This window comes from Trichomycterus rosablanca, chromosome 24 (genome assembly GCF_030014385.1).
Source record: "Trichomycterus rosablanca isolate fTriRos1 chromosome 24, fTriRos1.hap1, whole genome shotgun sequence".
NCBI lineage: Eukaryota > Metazoa > Chordata > Actinopteri > Siluriformes > Trichomycteridae > Trichomycterus > Trichomycterus rosablanca.
In genome coordinates this window covers 4,273,634-4,296,419 of record NC_086011.1, presented here as the reverse complement: position 1 = coordinate 4,296,419, position 22,786 = coordinate 4,273,634, and the positions used below count along the sequence as shown (strand labels likewise).

Below are 22,786 nucleotides of genomic sequence, written 5' to 3'. Positions count from 1 at the left end.
CATTTAAATTTGTTTGTCAAACTATGTAAACATGAATAAAACATGAAACAAAACAGACTAAATAGATTCAATTAATTTATTAACATGCATAGACATTTGGCATTTAAATTCTTTATAAAGATAACAAGTGCATTTGATTTGAAATAATTTAACAAAGAAACAGAAATGAAGTTAACTCCACTGGAGAACTTTAACAGATCTTCAACATGAAGATATTACATATGGCCACCCATAGGGAACACAAATAAAATAATTCAGCATGAGAAAATGATCCCACTATTTGGAATGAAAAATACACTCCAACTTAGTGATGGCAAAACTGCCATCTGGTTAACACAAGAGTCTCAGGGTCTCTACCAAGGCCTCCACACAGCACTGTGTGTGCTGATCTCCTGCTTCACTGGAACCTGTTGGATCTGGGCGGTACGTGAAGGAGAAACACATAGTTCTTTGGGAGATCTCTGGGATTCTTGGCAGTGATTAAGCTGCTGAAGTGTGGCATCCAGTTTGTTGTTGGCAGAAAGGAAGTCAATGGTTCCTTTCCAGCACTGAGAATAGCCATCAAAGTGAGATTTCTGAGGTGCTGAGATCTGGGCTTGCAGCTGCTGCTTCAGGAAGACAACTGTCATCTCCAGAATGTCAGCTTTCTCCAGCTTGGTGTTGGGGTCTTGTTGGTGGAACTCCTTTTCCAGCATGACTTTGAGCTGCTCAATGCAGTTGTTAATGCGATCTCTGCGCATTTTCTCCACCACTGGTTTTCTCAACTGTCAAAAGAAGGAAGAAATTTGGTTAGGGACTAGTTTTGGCTAAATAAGAAAAAATGGTTTCACCATTTAAAAACAATAACTTGATTATAAATCAGAAGAGATACTTACTTTATGTTTTTCCTTGTTGGAAAGTTTGTTGTAATTAAAAGAAGGCAGGTAAGTAGGAGCCATGGTTTCAGAAGGAGAGTCTGTGCTTCTCTGAAGAGAATGTGTTCTGAAGTGAGGATCCCTCTGCCCTATTTATAGGAGGGCATTAGCATAACAAAGGCATGAGTCCCAGGCAGGATAAGGTTTCCCACACTCAGGGGCCAGTGGGTGAGGCGTCCTCAACAAATCAAATAAAACCGTTCAGGCTTCCACTAAAACTCAATACTTTCACTGTTGCCAAACCAATCAATGTATTGATCATATTCTACTGTCACCTTTTAACAAAGTTAATCAGCATGACATAACAGCATGGCCAACCCCCTGATTCATCTAGACTCCAGTGGCTGAATTATGCATAATGTGCATTATATACAGTAGCCAAAGACAAATGAAACAGTAGACATTGTATTAATGTTATTTGCTTATGCATTATTTATTTTATTAATAAAGCATTTTCAGTATGCTTTCGGATTTTAAAATAAAATTATGCAGATTAAAAGTGGTCCATGAACTTAAGTAGACAGTTATTTCACAAATAGACAGCAAGTCAAATAAGGCTTTAGTAAACATGTTGCTTTGTGAAATCCATACAGAAGGTGGTCAGCAAGGCGTAATTAATACAGGCTGCTAAATACACTGGCAAAGGTTTGCATACACTTTACAAGGGATATTTTAATAATGTTGTCTGTAACTGAATGATTAAAATACAAACTTTTTTGACCAATTTATATGGGCACAGAACTGTCACAAGCTGTAATTACCAACAAGGAATTAAAAGACAATACTAGAAATGTAAAGGCCTGGTCAGCCAAAACTACTGAGATTCAAACCCAGATAGACTGCTGGGCCATCTGAGCACTTGCATAAATACAGGTTATGATGAAGAGTAACTAATAAACATAGTGTTTGAATTACTAATTTTGAGTCAATGCTAGAGAAACACTGATATAAATAAAGAGAGAGGGAATGGGAATGAGAATGGAAACATCAGAGGTCTGGTTTCAAAGCAAAGCCAAGGACCATAAAACGGGCAGATCAAAGCTGGTGGGAAGCGTGGCAACCGGCCTTTATGACTTGTGAAAACAACGCGGTGTGTGAACGGAACGCTGCGTGTGTGTGTGTGTGTAAGTGTGTGTGTGTGTGTAAGTGTGTGAGAGCAGTATGGTGTGTAAGGAGGTGATAAGGCACACTTTTTCACATTATAGCTACCCGTGTCTGTTTCCCACACTCACACTGCTTCTACAGGAAGTAACTCCACCACCAGACAAACCGCTACCATTAACTTCACATCGGAGCTTTTTGTTCCTCCTCGGGGTTTAATGATCCTCCAGCGTGGGAAGAAGCTCGGTGTCCTGTTCTGGGATCGTTATAGCCAGTATAAAAAGCAGTTGTATGTTCTCCTCTGGTCAGGTCTGTTCTGCTGCACGTTACTGAGTTTATCACTGAGAGAAAATGATGGAACCGGTCTGTACACAAGCGGATCCTACAAACCCACCTGAGGAAAATAAAGTAAGTACTCACTGAGGTTAATCTAAAGGAAACATAAATAAAAAATCGTTATAAGTTACTTTTTTCACAAGTTAATCACACAGCAGTTTGAAATTTGCAGATGTGTAGGATGTGAAGGTTAACTCATTTAGATTTTCTCCCTTTTATCTGACTGTGATTATATAAATATTTATATAATGTATACCACTGTAAAATAACATCTTTAATATTCAAAGTTTCACAAAAATCAAAAAATCAAAAGCTTAAACATTTAACTAAAACTTAATAATAAAAAAACAACCTAGTAATATTCATTTTGGTAGAAGTTTACAGATTATGAATTTTTATGACTGTTCCTGGCTACTTACTCCAAATCTTTTATGCTTATCAAACACTGCTGATTTCTATCATTTGAACTAACATAAAAGTATTTAAATATATATTTAAAAATTTGAGTTTATCTAATTAAGGCCGAATAAATATGGTGCTCTGTTGTTTTAGTTTGTAAAAAAAAAAAAAAAGCTACTAGTATGTGTCCTTATAATTATTCCACTTCTTTTCCTTAGCTTTGCAAAGTCCTCGTGGAGAAAATGCATCAAGACAGAATCAACACCAGCATAGAGAAGCTGAAGATGCTTTTCTGTCAAACCATACAGATGCCCAAAGAGCAGGTCATCAAACTTGACAAAGCTGATATTCTGGATATTGGTGTTACTTTGCTCAGACAGAGATCATCGTCGAGCTACATGCGTGGCTTCTCGCAGTGTTTGCAGGAGACGCTGCGCCATGTGTCCCTGCATGCCCACCTGCAGCCCAGAGACAGAGAAGCAGTCAAACGTTTCTATGTGCGTCAGAGGACAAACCTACGAATGGGCTCAATACCGAAGCATGGTCATCACAGATCAATGAAACGATCATCATCGAGAAACAGAGTTGCACTGTGGAGACCATGGAAAAGTAACTGAAAGTGTGTGGATGTGTGTTTCCTCAAATACTTGTTTATTAATATTTTACTCATGTTCAGACATAGCTACTTAGTGGTACGTATTTGTTGCTTTGTATATTTGTGCAACATTTGCATGTACTTAGGGAATTTGTCTACAGTGTATGGCAAAAATGTGTCCTTTTTCGTTTTGTATTTTAGCTGTTATTATTGTCTTTTGTGAAGGCGTGTACTATGACCTAAACCTCACTTATCAAATTCAGCATGACTCTCTCTGTGATTGTGTAATTGTAATTTATATCACTTATTAAACATTCCTGTATTTAAGATTAACATTTGTCCAGTTTAAATATTAAACCTCTGTAGCAAATCGTTTCATTCACCAACAATAGGCTTGATATGGACCTGAGATTTAAACTTGCAGCCTTCAGTTACTTTGAACATTCTTGCTAAACCATAAATGTTACAGTAGTAAATTTGTATTTTTATGCCAGCATGTTTATCTGATGTAATCCTTTAAAATAATGTAATGCACACAACAGATCACATAGTTCTAGGATATCTTCTTCACTTAATCAGTGCATTAAAATCAAATTAGTTTTAGGAATTTTTCATTCTGAAATGAAAAATGGCCGGTGGTGCCGCCCTCTGAAAATACTGAATTTGTAAAAAGTTTGATAAAAGCTATTCTGGTTTAATTTCAGTGGGTGCCAAAAATATTATTTATTTTATTTTATTAGGATTTTAACATCATGTTTTATACACTTGGGTTACATTTATGACGGGACAGGTAGTTACTGGTTAAACAAGATTCATCAGTTCAAGTTTTTAATGTCAAACACAGTCATGGACAATTTTGACATGTTTAATATTTTATTAAAATGCTTTCATTTTAATTACTTACAATAATTGTAAAGGTTAGACTGTGCGGTGTATGATTAATCTAAATATTCACAGAGACAAGAATTGTCTACCTGTTTACTTTTGCCTGTCTTAGCTAAATGTGTTGCTTCTTATATCGTTCATATTAAGGTAAGATCGGCCAGTAATCTTTTTGGCATAAAACCACAGATTAAAGATGTAATTATTTTAACTATGACTCACTTCTTGATGTTCTTATTTTGCTGTTGTAATATTACATAATTTGAGTGAATTTGTGCATGATTAGCATGTTTTGTCTATGAAAAAATAAAATCAATATCATGTTCTTGTTTGTTACTTCAGATCGTTCAGATTATTTATTGAACTTATAGAAAAGTTAATATTTTAAATAGTTAACTAAGAGCTAAGTAACTAACCCTCATTTAATCACATTTTTTTATTTTTTATTTATGCTGATAATTAGGATTTATTTAATATATCTTATATCTAATATATCTTTTTGATTTAGTTTATTATTTCTGTAACTTCAGTAACAACCCTTCACAAATGAGTGGAGTTATCATTTTTATTTCCAGTCTCAACAGTGAGACCTGAATATAGTTTCATCAATACCAGCAATGTGCCAGCAAAGTATAATATATATTACTTATTTATTATATTAAGATATAAGTAGCTCATAGAGTACATAACTGCAGTAGACATCATCTCCTCATGGAGAGTAAACATTCAATATGAACAAATCCCAAAAGGAAAGAATATTGACATAATTTCTTAAAACAGAAATAATATTTAGTTTATAACAATTGATAAAACAATTAAGCAATTTGTGCCATTTTACAAAAAAGGTTTACATTGTGACTGTGTTTTCCTAAAATGGAAACAGCTCACTTATAACAACCACCTGCATTATTAACATCGCTGATCATCTGCTTACTGGACCAGCATTTCCATAAAGGAAAGTAGGAGGTTCTTTCTTATGTTAGAAAAATAAACTTATTGTAAAAACACAATAATAAAGCATTAAATATTAATGACTTATTTAAACTTCTGCTCATGCAGAAGTTGAGCAAAATTTAATAATGTCCATCCACACTGACATGTCTCTGTCATTCTCCTTACTCCTTACACTGGGTCTCCAGCAGACACTCATCAATTAACTCTTTTTTTTTTTTGCTGATGTCCGCAAAGCTCAGTTGTACCAGAAATGTTCTTCTTGTCTGAAGAGAACTGCATAGTCTGGATGTGCCTCAGTAGCTTTTGCTGACTGTGTCTCTTTACCCCTTTTTTGGACAGAAATTGAACAAGCTAGTGAAGACATTTGAAGATATGATGGATAGCTGCAGAACTGGAGCATAATGTAGGCTGCTGCCATTGCTGTCACTGTCTTCAGAAGCTGACTGTCATCTGTAGGAGTTTAGCTTTTCCCAGCCTCAAGTCAGGTGTGGACACTGCGAGAAGGTGTGGTTAGTCCAGTGCTGCTCCTGAGATCTTTGAGCATTTCTTCAGTAAATTGTCTTCCACAGCTGCAAAAAAAGACAATGTTTGATTTACTTGAACTATAAATAGGTATTGAGTATAAATCATTAAAAAATAAATGCTAAGAAATAAAGTTGTTCCTCAGTTTACCTTGTTTTTAAGAGGTTGGTGCTGATGTGAGATGGTCATTGCTGAACTGATGGTTGGTACCATGGCTGCATCTCTGTGTTATAGATCTCTGTGTAGAGTAAATCTGATCTCATACGGGCTACATTTACTCTATTTATACTTCCAAATCTCCATATGAATGGGTGAGTCCTGGGTTTGTCGAAGTTTCTCACAGTTTGGAGCCAATGGCAGAGTTCGGACAGACAATGAGGAACGTAGGGCTGCCACATGCTCGGTGATCTTCTAACAGGGAACCTTGTCCATGTCTCACTGGAGCAGGTGGAGGGGTGGGACGTGATGGAGATGAACTTACAGAGCACTGTGTGAATCTGGGAAAGTGGTGACCCTGTAAGGAAAGCAGAATGCCTCATATTTAAATCAGCATCACTGAAGGAGCACACGCTCATCATCTAAGCATGTGCCACCTTGAGGCTAAGTCTTAGGGTTTGACAGTGTGTATGATATACACTCCTGGGCAAAAAATGGACCAAAGAAAAAATAAAATTTTTAAACAACTACACCATGTGTTAGAGTTTTATATTAAACATCTAAGCTTTTCACAAATGTATCTTTGCAAACAAGAAGACCCCCCAACAGTTCACTGAAGTAACGAACAGTGATAAGTAATGGTAAATGGTCCTTTTAACTGTTAAAAGGAATTTTGGGTTTGGCCCATTTTTTATATTTATTGACACCTGAACACCTAAACCACAAGGACCAAACTTTTACAGACGATAAATTAATGATTAATGTCGTATATGCTGCAAAAAGGGATTGTATATAAAATGCACCATAAATATGATATTATAATTAAAGAGGTCCCAGTATGGTACCTGTTCCCAGGCTAAAATTTCACATACTTCATACACAGACACACACACAGCTGTTGGCCTCTAGTAATCTGAGAACACCCTGTCACCCACCCCTCATCTATCCAGAGCTGGTGGGAGCCACAGAGGCACATGGCTTCCCACACTTCAGCATTCATCACATTAAATCCCTCACACAATAGAAGTGTGTCCGCTCTCACAGGAACCATCAGCAACGGCCATGAGGGATTGGATCCAAATGAACTGTATCTAAATGGTTAAGCATTAAGGTTTTTCTTCCAATCTTTAAGCACACAATCCAAACTGCTAATAAAAAACAGATGCAACTATATATAAGCATAGGAAATATATTTAACAAATTGGATAAAAATTCAATAGTATTTGGCTTTTTTGTATTGCCGTTTCTTTGTCTTATTCTCAGAATGTTGGTGCTATTAAGCATGTCTTTTGTCAACTTCTTGCTTACAGTAAATATGCATGTGTACAATAAGTCCTCATAGTGTGGGAACCTTGTTAACCCTGGATGCTCATGCCCTGAGCCATTTTCCCACATTGGTGACCCTGGTGGCAGATGGCAGAAAAGAGAACATCCCACCTGCTTACTGAAGGGTCCCATCAGAATCCCACCGACCAAAGAACTACGAGCAGACTATTGTCACAGTTTCTCTGGCTCTGATTGGTCAGATCTAGACATCTTGGTATAAATAAAGGCCTGATCTAAACTAACATCCAGATTCAAACCCAACAGGGCTTGCAGTGCAAGAAGACTCAAATTTGAAGGAGGAGCATCATCTGCATCAAACATGCCTGCCTACATGAGCATCACTACACAGGACAACAGCCACTATGCCAGGTACTTAATCATTATATTTTTCAAAAAAGTGGCAATAAAATTATTTAGTTACTCAAAAAAGAAATGCATTAGAAATATAAGCCATGATGTACTTGTAGTAGTGTGTGCAAATGTTTTTAGTTAAATGGTAGTATTATAGTATATGTCAACGCTATATTTTAAATAAACAGATAGAAGTATATTGTCATACTGCTATACTGACATATTTCCCTCTGTTCACAGGTGCAAACTCTATAGCTTAGAAAGAAAATGTTTCAACAAGGTGGAGAAACTGAAGACCTCTCTGGAAGAACATCTCCAGAACGGCATCCCCACCTCAGATCTTCTAGAAAAGACAGTGTCATTCTTCAGCATGAAAAAGGCCCTGGTCTTTCACAACGGCTACTCCAGGTGCACACGAGACATCCTGCGACTTTGTCCCTCCCCAACCACAGACGTGGAGCCGCTGTATTTTCAGCAGTGAGCGATTTAAACCAGAGCTCCTAAAAAGACTTTCTGATCTACCTCAACTCCGGATGAAAATGGCACTTTTATTCTGGACTGCCCAAGTGCCTAAATGTTTTTTGGAGAGTTTGGATTGGAATGGGACAGTGTCTTGCCTTTGGAGATTAATAGAGTAAAATATGTTCCACAAATGTGTAAACATGTGCAGTATAAAGAGAAATGTATATACAGGATGCAGTTTGTGCATTCCTCTATATTTTAAAATGTAAGTTCATTTTTTGCTCTCATTGAGAGATTATAATTATAGTTTGAATTAAATAATGAGCATGCTGTCTGCTGAAAGACATAGCTCACCTTAAAAAGTTTAAGTTTTAAAGATACAGTGTATCATGTTAATGAAACTATTTTGTTGATTTTTGTTTTGAATCGGTTGAGTGTATAATGCATATTTTCTGTTATGAAATAAATATTATTTCACCTCTATTTACATGCCTTCTCTGTCTAAGTATTTACATCCAAAGTCTTTACATACACGTGTTCATGATTTTGATAAAAAGCTGCAGACATTGGAAAGAACACATGCTAACAGCAGTGTCTAACAGCTAACAGCTTTATGCCTGGCATCATCTCATCAATGCTAATACAGTATCAGCTTAATTTACTGAACCCAATATTCAAATAAACATTAAAATTAAAAGAATACAGTTATTTTGTTGTATGAACTATTACCATGATATATTAAATGCTTTTAATTCTAAATATTGGTGATAAGTGATCTTTGTCAGTATTGCCTATACTGACAGAGGACACCTTGAGACAGGACAAGACACATGTACTTATTCACACCCACACCTAGGGACAGTTTTGTGTAGCCAGTACAACTACTGGCCTGGCATGATTTGGGAGTTATTGGGAAGCTTTTTACATAAATGTTTTTTACTTAACACTGGTCGGACAGGTAATGGCAAATTATTTATATTGCTATTTCTCACGTAAACATGTTTGATGGGAATATTATTGTTTACTGCTTGGTTAAGCAAGTTGGTGATGGTTATCTAAAAATCTTTAGCCTGGGAAGGTGGGGGACGGGGGGGCCTTGAGCAGCTGTGTGTTCGGCTGATTAGCATTTAAGTAGGCACACGCTTATTGTTCGTTCAGAGGCCTTTTATTACACGTAGGGTGGGAAAGCTCAGGAAAGCCGAATCCCAGTTTACAGTCATTACCATCACCTGACACAGCATGACAGTATCAATTTAATCATCTTGTGACATGTGTTTAGAATCTATTTATACTGACATGTCTAAGTCCAAAACTGTCAGGTGCTGCAGAAAATCTATTAACAAGCAAAATGTTCCCATTAACTCATTTAATTTTAAATAATCATCACATAAAATTTGTAAAGAAAATATTAATATTGTACTTAGTTTATGAAGTAGTATAAACATGTTTTATATAAGAACACTAATATAAAAAGACAAATGGCATATTCAGCAGTGTCACAACAGGTTGAACATATTGTAGATTTTGTTTTATTAGGATTTTAACGTCATGTTTTATACTCTTTGGTTACATTCATGACAGAAACAGTAGTCACTCATCACACAGGGTTCATCAGTTCACAAGGTTATATCGAACACACTCATGGACAATTTTGTATCTTTAATTCACCTCACTTGCACGTCTTTGGACTGTGGGAAGAAACTGGAGCACCCGGAGGAAACCCACGCAGACATATTGTAGATTTTAAAGTTATTTGTTATGCTGCAGTGATATTGCAGAGATACCAACTCTATTTGACCCTGATTTGCCTGTATGTTACTGTGCGGTGCATAGAAAATACTGTATATATTGTTAGCAAAGTGCTTTTACATATACTCTACATATGTGTAGATGTGTTATCTTATGTGTAAAATGTGTATAAAATATGAATTCTGTAAAATGACAATATAATAATGGCGGACACGCAGCCAATCAGGACCTTTCCCTCCAGGCTCTAAATCCAACACAATATAGTGTTTGTCATCAGTAATGATTCATTCAGGTCTTTGAAGCTTTTGTACTCTTTTCAGTTCAGAACAGAGGATGCAGTGTGGGAAACTCAGACAAGTTCTAAACTCACACTGACTGACAAAGCCCAGATATAAGAAACATCTGCTACATCTGAACTGCTGTTCATAGAGGTGTTACCTATAGGAGTGCATGCCCAAACATGCTGACAATATGTAAAGGCATAACTGAACAACAAACTACAATTGCGTTCGCAAACAATTACACAAATGAAAAAAGAACTTGAATTTTTGTACAGTACAAACAAAGAAAAATGTGACTGGCTTGTAAAGTTTCACATTAAACAAAAATACATTTTATAACATTTTATGTGTAATACGTTTAAGACCAAAATTGTTAAGAAAAATGTGAGATAATTTTATGATATAGTTTAATTATATATATATTCAGCCCACACGTGTGCACAGATAAGATGAACTCATGTTTTGTCACTGGCTTGAGTCTGAACATCAGGTATCAGGTCTGCTCTTTTTACAGGGTCACCAGTTTCCAAGATTCACACAGTGCTCTGTAGTTTCCTCTCCATTATTTCCACCCCTCCACCTGCTCCCCTGAGACATGGACAATGTCCCCTGCCTAAAAACCACTGAGCATGTGGCAGCCCTACATTCCTCATTGTCTGTGCGAGCTCTGCCATTGGCTGCAAACTGTGAGAAACTCCAACAAGCCCAGGACTCACCCATTCATATGGAGTATAAATAGAGGAGATGTAGTTGGTACAGATCAGATTCACTCTGCACAGAGATCTTGAACAAAAAGAAGCAGCCATAGTACCAACCATCACTTCAGCAATGAACATCTCACATCAGCACCAACCTCTCAACAAGGTAAATTAAGATCCGGCTTCATTTAAATATATGGCTATGATTTTATATAATTACTGTATACCTCTTTATAGATTAAGAAATTAAGAAACTAAATATTTTGTTTTTGTTCTGTTTAGCTGAGGAAGCCGATGGTGGAGAAGATGCGCAGAGATCGCATCAACAGCAGCATTGAGCATCTGAAGTCTCTCCTGGCTCCAGAGTTCCTCAACCAGCAACCTGACTCCAAGCTGGAGAAAGCAGACATCCTGGAGATGACAGTCAGCTTCTTAAAACAACAACAAAAGCAGCAGCAGCAGTCAGAATTTTCCTCCAGCTCAGCAGCTGCCTATAAAGGCTTTTCCAAATGTGCTCATGAGATTGTCCACTTCCTGTCCAAAGAAGAGGTGAAGACCCAGAGCCAGAAAAGATTGCTGAAACACTTTCAAAATCTACAGCTGTCTTTTGACGAGAACAAAATGGACAGTGTTGCTGTTCAGCTGATCATCAGCAAAGAGAAGAGTTCAGCTACAAGCTCCCTGTGGAGACCCTGGTAATGTGAAGATCAGCCTCAAAGCAGGAAATAAACAATTTATGGATGGACTATTAGATTTTTGCTTAACTACTGCATAAGCAAAAGTTTCATTCTGTTAATAATATTTCAACATGTTTTTGTCATTTGGCATTTCATTTATATCTTTCTACTTTAAGAAAGAAACTTACATTTTAAGGATTTTTAAGATTTTGTTATAATTCAGTAAGTTTTAGCAATATTGATGCATCTCTATGTTAGAGGTGATCTATTTCCATTTTAGGAAATCTATGATTTGCTTCAAACGTAAGCTATTATTTCATCTTGAGCCTATTTGAATGCTTTTCAGTTCTATATTAGACACTACTTTCATAAATGCTTTATTGTGTTTATTATAAGAATATGTATGTGAATTCTGGTCACAGTTCAGAAAATGTGTACCTGAATCTATCATTTACTATGTAATATAAGCATTATATGTCTTCTGTGAAGGAAAACAAATTCAGGTTTTACACTTTTTTCTGTATAATTTCATTTAAAGACATTGGTTTATTAACATCATATTCATGATGTCTTGTTTATGCAATGTTTACTCCTTAATTAAGGTTTATTTGGTACCTATATTAGGTATTGTTATTTTGAAATATACATTTTGTCACTGACAGTATCTGTCACACAGTTAATGTTTAATTTCAGTTACTACTGCTGTAACTTTATTGTTCATATTGAGCAATTTTTAATGTTGAAATGTTTGTTTATTTGTCTTTTGTAAAGACGGTATTACTGTGGTCACTCTGCTCTATTAGGAGCCTCCTGTTTTTGAAGAATTCTTCAAATGAATGTTGTGATATGTTATCACTATTTATTGTCTATTGAAAAATAATTCAAATGTTTAGTTTGCATTTGAAAAAAATAAAAAGTTTGTTTAAACATATTTTGTTCTTCTGAATTGTGTTTAATTCCACAAAAAAATACAGAATTAAACCAATTAAATATACACATGAGTTGCCAGTTACATGACACACAACACACTATTTTAGTATTTATGCTAGAACAGGTAGAGGCTCTTTAAAAATCACAGCCACAAAAATATATACACCTGTTAACAACGGGTGTGGATAAAATTCAAGTCAAGTCAACTTTATTTATATAGCGCTTTTTACAATAGACATTGTCTCAAAGCAACTTTACAAAATCCAAACAAAACAAATAAAAAAATAAAAAAATAAAAAAATAAATAAATAATAACAACAAAAATAAATAAAAATAAAACAGTTGATCCTAATCATTAGAGGGGAAGCCCACACACTTTTGGCTATTTGGCCATATTTTTTTTTATTTGACATGCTTTTGCTGTTGTAGACTGATGGTTGAGGGTATTCAAATCTCGCCTACCTTCCAAAAATGATAGTGAACATGCCAGTCAATGTGCCATTAGGTTAATTAGCTAGCCTAAATTGCAGGACTGGTACTTTCTCTAGAATGTAATGGTGCTTTGTAACAAGTGTTTTGGGACAAACTCTGGACATAATGATTTTGATCAAAGTAGAGCAGTTACTAAAAGAATGTTTAATAAATAAGTGTTCTACTGCTTTATTATAAAACTATACTTCCTCAAATTGCCTAAGAAGCATGTAGTGTAATTGTTCTCTTTTAAAATTGTTTAGTTGTTAACTTTAAATAAAACAATGCTGATAAAATATTTTTAAGCAACATCTAAATTAAATTGGCCGGTTGCTTCTCGCCACTCAAGCAGCAGGTAAAGCCCAGTGGGAAATTCTACCAGAACCATTGGAAGGAAAACCAAGAAAAAAGGCCGCACACATGCTTTTGCCGGCAAAAAAATTATAACCCTTAATAATGTAGTATAAAATATTTACTTGATCATTTGTATTTATTAAAAATAGTTAATATATAAAAAACAGTAATATATAAAGATCCACTAAAAGGTTTAATAATAAGTGGTCTAATTTGCCTGATGAATAAATAAGAGTTCAAAAATAACTAAAATATACACTGTAAAAGATCAGCCAATCAGGATCTTTCCCTCCAGATGCTGAGAGAAGTTGGGCTCTATCTAGAACACAAAACACTGTTTAGTCATCAGTACTGATCCATTCAGCTTTTGTTCTACTGTACACTGCTCTTAGGAACAAAATACCCAGTGTGAAAAACTTAGATGAGCTTTTAAACCACACTGAAGTGAAGAAGTAAATAACATCTGCTGCATGTACAGGTCCAAAAATGATATGCTTTGTACTTGTAATTTATGGTGCTTTTGAACTAAAAAAAAATGCTAATGTTGTCCTGTCCATCACTAATATTGTGTTTCTAATAAAACAACTGGTGTGTATATGTTGGTAATACCACTGACATGATGTAATAATTTTATAATGTCACAATAAAATTAACTATATATATATATATATATATATATATATATATATAAAACATTGACCTCTTTATGAAGTGTTTATATTGGCATATTTATTGTAGATTGTAACTGTTTAAAATGATACTATATTTATGTGTACAAAAAATTCATTAAGAAATACAAACAAAAAATAACAGTAGAGAGTCTAAAGTTTAAAAGCATACTGATATACAAAGAATGGGATGATGATAAGTTAAATATCTATTTAAATGACATTTATACTAATGTTCAGCAATATCCTAAGTAGATTTGTTAAAACTTTGATCAAATTAGGATAGACCTACCTAAATATTTCAGGACCTTTCATTTGAGGTCAGCGTGTGTCACCCCCTAATGACAGAAAAAACCCTCAGGGCTTTTCTCAAGAACTGCTTAAAAGATAAATTAGCATTTGAATAGACACACTCCTGTTGTTCCGTTTCTCTGACAATGAACCAAGTGTGGGAAAGCTCAGCACTGAAGAATCACAGTCTATAGTTATTAATGTCCTCAACTCTAAAGTTACCGTATATTTTGGACACACAGGCTAGTAGACACACCTATGGTTATCAGGGTGAACGTTACAGCATGTTGTGCTGACACTGCATAATCATAATACTGGCATGTAAATAGAGGGTCATACAGAGAATCACAAGGGAACAGAATCTTTTTGGTAATGATTTTGATCATTGATGATTTGATAATTTTGATCACAGAAATGAAATCTTGGTCATTTTTATTGTTAACATTAAGGTTAATTACAAAACTGCAATGACCATAAGCCCTGATGCTCTTATCTTTTTACTGAATCAGATTCCCTTTGTATTTTTATATATACTGCTCTAAAAACCTTCATCCATAGCAGCTTAGCACTGTAACAGTATACAATCCAACCTGGCAACTGGATTTTAGTATTAAAACCACCAAACTGTCAAATTCATTAATAAAATTTGGTATTAATTACATAATCACCTCACAAATGTCTGATTTTAGACACTTCTTTTTACTTTGCTATATATGACTTTACAGCTTAACAATGATTTTATTGTATAATGAGACAGCAGAAATAAAGTATTTATTAATATAGTAAAGTATTAATGCAATACGAAACTGAACACAAAACCAACAAATGAAGAAGTTCCTATTGTCAAACAAAATTTAAAAACGAAATTACAAAATTCATTGGGCGGCACGGTGGCTAAGTGGGTAGCACTGTCGCCTCACAGCAAGAAGGTCCTGGGTTCGATCCCCAGGTGGGGCGCTCCGGGTCCTTTCTGTGTGGAGTTTGCATGTTCTCCCCGTGTCTGCGTGGGTTTACTCCGGGTGCTCCGGTTTCCTCCCACAGTCCAAAGACATGCAAGTGATGTGAACTGGAGATACAAAAAAAATTGTCCAAGACTGTGTTTGATATAACCTTGTGTGAACTGATGAATCTGGTGTAATGAGTAACTACCGTTCCTGTTATGAATGTAACCAAAGTGTAAAACATGACGTTAAAATCCTAACAAACAAACAAACAAACAAAATTCATTTGAACAGATCTAAAATATATGTGTATGTTAGTGTTTAAATAATGGACTGTCTTAGTTTTTAATTAACACCATGAACACCATTCTCTCATAGTACAGATAAGCTGGAATAGAGAAATTTAATATGATGTCACAGGTACTTAAGATCCAGTTCTATTATTTTAGAATAAGTGTTAGATTATTTTGCCTTTTTTAGTTTTAGAAATATTGACTAGTTTGGCTGACTTGATGGTCATATAAACAGTAGCAAAGCATCAGCCAATCAGGATCTTTCCCTCCAGATGGTGAGTGACGTCGGGCTCTATTTACAACACAAAAGTGTTTAGTCACCAGTAATGATCCATTCAGCTTTTGTATCTCCATTCACCACAGAACAGAAGAGCCAGTGTGGGAAACGTAGACGAGCTCTAAACTCACACTGAATGATAAAGAAAAGATATAAAAAGCATCTGACACAGCTGGAGTTGCAGCAGTAACACATATTGTTCAATATTGTATATAATGTTCATACAATAAAATCATTTCCAAAATAAAGAAATTTGGCTTATATATATATATATATATATATATATAAATATATATATATATATATATATATATATATATATATATATATAAAATGTCCCTTTTAGACTGATATTAGGGAATAAAAAACAGTCACAGTGCATTAACCAATCAAGATCTTTCTTTACAGATAATGAGTGATGCTGAGCTCTGTCTACAAAAAAGTGTAGACCGAATTGATCCATGTAGAGGGAAACTCAACTCAACACGGTCTGACAAACCCAAAACAACACAAGAATCTCTGATCTCTGATACCATCAGTAATGATAGTGAGTAAGGATTAAATTTGTTAAAAGCACATTTGTTGTCATTATAAGCTACACCTACCAAAGTACTTAATTAGCTTTTATTAGAGGTCAGCATGCGTCACCCCCTAAACAACAGAAAAACATCTGAGGGGCTTTTCTCAGGATCTGTTTAAAAGAGAAATTAGCACGTGAATAGACACACTTCTATTGTTTCCTCCTCTTCTTCACTGAGCGAAGTGTGGGAAAGCTCAGGAGAGAAAACTCACAAGTCTCTAGTCATTCAAATCTCAATTTCTGGAGTTAGTGATATTTTGGACACACAGGGGAGTCAACACATTTATGAACTTATTTACCACATAGTTTTGTTGCCATCATCACCTAAGGCCTGGGTAATGTAACAGACTGGAAGACTAGACTAATGAAATGTTTACTGAGCAAAACAAAAACCACTTCTATAAAGAGCTCTGAATAAGAGTGTCTGCTAAAAGCTGCCAATGTAACTGTCATGTAGACAAGCACAAGGAAATAAATACATACATATTTTTAAGAATAATACAGCTAAGTATAAATAAATTACCTATGAACTTTGATAAGCCACAATGTGATGATCTTCTAACATATTTTAGATTTTAGAAAGAAAACAACAGCTAGACCACCTAAAATAACTATGTACTCTGTTAGTGACATTGGCGTAAACATCAGGTATCAATCCGGGTTTTTACAGGAAAAGGGGTACAATTTGGCTAACTTGATGGTCATATAAACAGTAGCAGAGCATTAGCCAATCAGGATCTTTCCCTCCAGATGGTGAGTGACGTCGGGCTCTATTTACAACACAAAAGTGTTTAGTCACCAGTAATGATCCATTCAGCTTTTGTATCTCCATTCACCACAGAACAGAAGAGCCAGTGTGGGAAACGTAGACGAGCTCTAAACTCACACTGATTGATAAAGACAAGATATAAAAAGCATCTGGCACAGCTGGAGTTGCAGCAGTAACACATATTGTACAAGTTTTTATATAACTGTGAAACACAAGGTCTGCAGTACAGTTTATCCAACACAATTTCTAAACTGAAAAAAGTAAAACATTAATTAATAGCACTTTTATGATTTATGTTTCATTTAAACAGCTTCACTCTCAAGTTTAATCAAGCACAATAGAATTGCTAATTATTACACATTATACTGGGGTTGTCTTGTATGAAACGAAACTTAATTCTGCAGGAGTCAGTAATTGAGTTGTTATGAAATATTCTTCATCATGAAATGGTAAAGGTCTATCATAAAAAATAAACAAAAATGCATTACACGTAACATTTTGTTAACAGTCACAGTGTCTTAACCAATCAAGATCTTTATTTACAGATAATAAGTTCTGTCAAGTTCTGTATACAAAAACTGTTTAGCCACCAGTAATGATCAATTTAGAGAACTAAGCTTAGGAAACTCTACTTAACACTGTCTGACAAACCAGAGAGATATACAAGACTCTGCTACAGTTATTTGAAGTTTTAGCAATGATACTTTCAGTCATATTTTTCTAACTGCTATATTAGTAAAATGTAAAATACTTGTAAAAGATCTTAAATGAAATTATATTTGAATTATAAGTACCATATCAATGAAATGATCTCTGGCACCATTAGTATTGATATTGGGCAATGATTAAACTTAGTTAGTCTTGTTAAGCTACACCTACCGAAGTATTAAATTAGCTTTTATTAGAGGTCAGCATGCGTCACCCCCTAAATGACAGAAAAACCTCTGAGGGTCTTTTCTCAGGATCTGTTTAAAAGAGAAATTAGCATGTGAATAGACACACTTCTATTGTTTCTTGCTCTCTTTTACAGAGCAAAGTGTGGGAAAGCTCAGGAGGGAAAAGTCACAAGTCTATAGTCATTAAAATTCTAAACTCTAGAGTTACTGATATTTTGGACACACTTATGGATATTACAATGAACTTTACGACAAAGATTTGCTGACATCATGATGTAAGAACAGGGTAATGTAAGAGACTGGGGAATTAGACTAATGAAATGTTTACTTACCAAAAAAGCACTTTTGTAAGGAGCTCTGGATAAGAGTGTCTCCTAAATGTAGGAAATGAATACATGTATACTGTAAATAGTCTTATTATAATACAGTTAAATAGGAAAGGTGGAAGAGTTGTTGTTATAACCATTAAAATCTATCTGGAAATTGGAATGAAGCAATGAACTTTAATAAACCACAATGTGATGATTTTTGAACCATATGTAGAACCAAACTGTACCTGTACTGTACTGTCAAACTGTACCTGTCAGAAAATGAGACACAATTTCTCATCCCAGAGTTTAATATTTTACAGCTAGACTGTGGCAACTATAGTAGATTAGAAGTAAGAAATGAATCATATACTACAAACCAAAGTACATGTTCTTTTAGAAAAATGTCTCCAGTATCAGTGCTATGTGTGTACCTTAAAAAAAACGAGTACTAAACATCAGCATTTAGATCTGTTTAATTTACAGCACCAACACTTTCCCAGACTTTCTCCTCCATTATCCAAACCCACCCACCTGCTCTCCTGGCACATGGACATTGTCCCCTCCTGGAAAGTCACTGAGCATGTGGCAGCCCTACATCCCTTATTGTCTCTGCAGGCTCTGCTATTGGCTCACAACTGTGAGAACCTCCAACAAGCCCAGGACTCACCCATTCATATGGAGATTTAGGAGTATAAATAGAGGAGATGCAGTCGCAACAAACCAGATTCACTCTACACAGAGATCTACAACACAGAGGCCCAACCATGGTACCAGCCATCACTTCATCAATGAACCTCTCACATCAGCACCAACCTTTAAAAAACAAGGTAAATTAAGATCCTGCTACATTTTAATGTCTAATCTAACTTTAAATGCTTTTTATTTAATGCATTTTATACATGAAAAACTAAACATCTTGTCTTTGTTTTATGCAGCTTAGGAAGCCAATGGTGGAAAAGATGCGCAGAGATCGGATCAACAGCAGCATTGATCAGCTGAAGTCTCTCTTGGCTCCACAATTTCTCAACCAGCAGCCTGATTCCAGGGTGGAGAAAGCAGACATCCTAGAGATGACAGTCAGCTTCATGAAACAACACCAGCAACAGTCTGCATTGTCCACCAGCTCAGCAGCTGTCCATCAAGGCTTCTCCAGATGTGTTCATGAGCTTGTCCACTTCCTGTCCAAAGAAGAGGTGAACAAACAAAACACAGAGAGTCACAGAAAACTGCTGCAGCACTTCCAGAATCTGAACAAGAGGGAAAGTGCTGTGGTTCAGCTGAGCTCTGAAGACCAGCAGATCTTTAGTAAAGAGGAGAGTTTATCCAAGAACGCCCTCTGGAGACCCTGGTGAAGGGAAGATCTGTCTCAAAGCGGGAAAGTCACGTATCATTGTGAATGGACTTTACAAGTGTTTGCTCAACTTTTGCAGGAGCCGAAGTTTAATTCAGTTGTTTTTATTGTAATTCAACAGTTTATTGTTGTATTCTGGCAATAGACTTATATCTTTCTGTTTTAAGAAAGAAACTTTACACAGTCGTGATTCTAGTAGAATCCATCAAACTCAAGATCAACAATCTTGATGCATGTCTATGCTAGATATTAACTATTTCTGTTTTAGGAAAAACTCTATGTTCTCTATGGAGAATATTTTATTATGTTTAATGTAATTGGCTGCATGTCAGTCGTATATTACTGTTGTATAAACTTTTCATTATTGAAAAAGTTCCAGGAATATTTTGACCAATTTTGGTCTAATAATAGACATTTACTATGTAATATACATTATATACCCTCTGTGAGGGGCTTCAGAATTTCATACTTATGTTTTATGTTTCTTAGGAACACCACGATATATTCATTCTTTATCAATATGATAAATGTTAAAAAGCTTATATTTCTTAAGTTTAAGAAGTCTGAATTCTTTATACCTTGATCAAGGATTTTATTTGAACCTATAATAGGTATTTTCACTTGAAATACATATTGTTTTTGGCAATGTTTGTTCTTACAGAAAATGTTTTATTTTCAGTTAATCTGGAATGTGTTTTGTTTGTAATGAGTTGATTTTCATGTTGAAAATGTTTATTTGTCTTTTGTAAAGACTTAATATTGTGGAGACTTTGCTCTGTTAGGAGCTTTGTGTCTTGAAGAATTCTTCAAGTAAATGTTGTGATATGTTATCACCTGTTTTATTGTGCTTGAGGAAACTATATAAATGTTTTCAGCACAAAGTTGCACTGAAAATAAAAACAGAAATATATATCTAAAGTACATCTCTTGTCTCATTATTTTGTTTAATGAAACCAAAATACAGAACTGATTAAACAGTATATGATGTTTTTCTTATAAAAGCTTTAACTGACTCTTTAATATGAAAACTTTCTAAAACTTATTTCAACACAAATGTCTGATATTTAAAACTTCTTTTAGATTAAATACTAACTGATTTACACTGATCTCTATTATATAATAGAAAAATTATAAATAAAATATGTATACATGAAGTTTTACATTTTTCCTGAAGTAATTTCTAGTTCAGGCACATAATCTTATGTAGCAGGTAATTAGATTACTTGTATATGTTATAGGTTATTTAAAAGTAATTAATATAAACATTGTAAACAAGAAACTTTTATAATCAAACATACCTGGTACACACATTATCATTCCATTCAACACTAAATACTTACTGTAACAAAACATGAACTCTGTGTAACATATCACACACTGTAACTATTTAAATAAATTAAGGTGAATTAGTAATAACCAAAATTTTATTGGTGTAATAGTACATTTCTGGCTATTTTGTGGTCTGTTAAGTAATATAAAAATATTGTGGGGACATTTTAACAATATTAAGTCCATCTTGCATAAAGTTCAGTATTTACTTCATACATTTTCAACAACTTTCAAACACACTTGTGAAGAAGTCTGTGTGGAAGCTGCTTATTCACAGATTCATTAGCATGTGAATGAACACACTTCTATTGTCCAGCACCCAGTCTAAATGGCTAAAGCGTGGGAAAGCTCAGGAAAGCAGAATCACATTTCTTAGTGTTCGCATCCCAAACCCTGCTGACTTTTACAGCATGTGCAAACATTTCTGCTGATAGGTCACCTGATGCCAAGCCCGGAGTGGCTAATCGGGAGATTCGGGAGGATTCCCGATGGGCCGACTCATGTCAGTCTCGAGTTTGGGCCGGTTGGATGGAAAAAATAATTTTGACATTTATCTGTCACTTATCTAATCTTCTTCTTACATTCATTCATCTGACAGCGCAGCCCATACCTACTGTACATCGCAGTAGATCAGATGGGTTCTGCCATCTGAGGGAATCCCACAAATGTTTCAGTTGGTTTGGCCCACGAGTCGTCTTTTCTTGAGCGCCGGTAAAAGTAAACTTACAACAGAATAGCGCAAACCAACAGTCAGTGGTGATTTTCGCAAATCATCAGTCGGTGGTTTTTTAAGAACCCAATACACAGCATTAATCACAAATATAGAGTTTCAAGCTGAAAATAATAAACATAATTTGAAGTGTAATATATTAAATAGCCTAACTCATTAATGGAATGTTTTTGTTCCCGACGCTGCTGTACTGATGATCCATGACTACTGAAGGGACAGGTAGTCTAACAGAGTTATTTAAACTAACGTAGTTATTTGTAATGTAAAATATAACGTAGAGAATATACATGATATATGTTAAATTGTTCAGACATTCAGAAAGATGTCAGCATGATAGCCTCATTTATTTTAACAAATGGAGACAAATAGCCTAAATCACTATCAATTTTACACCATCATAATATAGGCTAAAAAAAAAAAAAACTTCAAGCACGTTATGTTATTCAGCAAAATAAGCTAACCCTTAATGATTTTTTTTAGCCTCAGAGCAGCAGATAAGCCAGTCTGATCCTGCTGGTGAACCGAGTAGGCATGGAGAGGCCAGGACTACAGAGACAGGTAGAGAGGATAAAAATGAACTAAAAAAACTATTTTATGTAACAAGTTGCACACAGAACAGATGTGATGGATAGATTCTAAATGATACCCAGTACCCAGATATTCAGAATGCTGAAAATGCATTAAAATCAACCCAAATGAAATAGGTAAACAGGAACTCTTGGAGGCCTTCATGTTAATGTACACAGAGAAGGAAATTCTCATGTCTATAGACAATGACACCGTTATTAATAAAGTTGCAGAAACCAGTGCACTGCTTAGGAGGTTTTTGATGCTGTAGGTAGCCACTAAATATGTGTGTAGTGAAGCTATTTAAGAGTTTAGTGTAAACCTAACAATATAGCACCTCTCTGTGGGGAAGACAAATGCAATTTTAATTTCAAATTATTTTTATTTCAACTTATTGCTCCTGTACAAATGTAAATACGTTTTCATCTTTATAACATTTTTTACCTTTTAAATCTTTATCTGATTTAAATTAAACATGTTTAAGTGAAGTGTTTTCTGTTAACTTACCAACATATACCTGAACTTATACCCAATAAAAAGGCATTGTAAGAGCTAGCTGCTGTTTTATTTATTCAAATTCTTCCTCCATGGAAAAAGTGGGCCGGGTTTGGGAATGAAACTCCCG

General features: G+C 35.0%; 2 protein-coding genes and 1 pseudogene across 2 annotated transcripts; 2 read left to right on the top strand and 1 right to left on the bottom strand.

Annotated features, from left to right (window-relative positions):
- Positions 1-335: 335 nt before the first annotated feature.
- On the bottom strand, positions 336-938 carry LOC134302095 (transcription factor HES-5-like). The gene is made up of 2 exons (XM_062987129.1): positions 876-938; positions 336-764 (listed from the first exon to the last, which is right to left on the bottom strand). The coding sequence occupies exons 1-2, from the start codon at positions 936-938 to the stop codon at positions 354-356; spliced, it is 474 nt and encodes a 157-aa protein (XP_062843199.1). The 3' UTR covers positions 336-353.
- Positions 939-10,657: 9,719 nt separating this feature from the next.
- Positions 10,658-11,425, top strand: LOC134302088 (transcription factor HES-5-like; annotated as a pseudogene).
- Positions 11,426-18,888: 7,463 nt separating this feature from the next.
- Positions 18,889-19,536, top strand: LOC134302090 (transcription factor HES-5-like). Its single transcript, XM_062987123.1, has 2 exons — positions 18,889-19,011; positions 19,120-19,536. Exons 1-2 carry the CDS (start codon positions 18,889-18,891, stop codon positions 19,534-19,536), a joined length of 540 nt encoding a protein of 179 aa, XP_062843193.1.
- Positions 19,537-22,786: the final 3,250 nt, after the last annotated feature.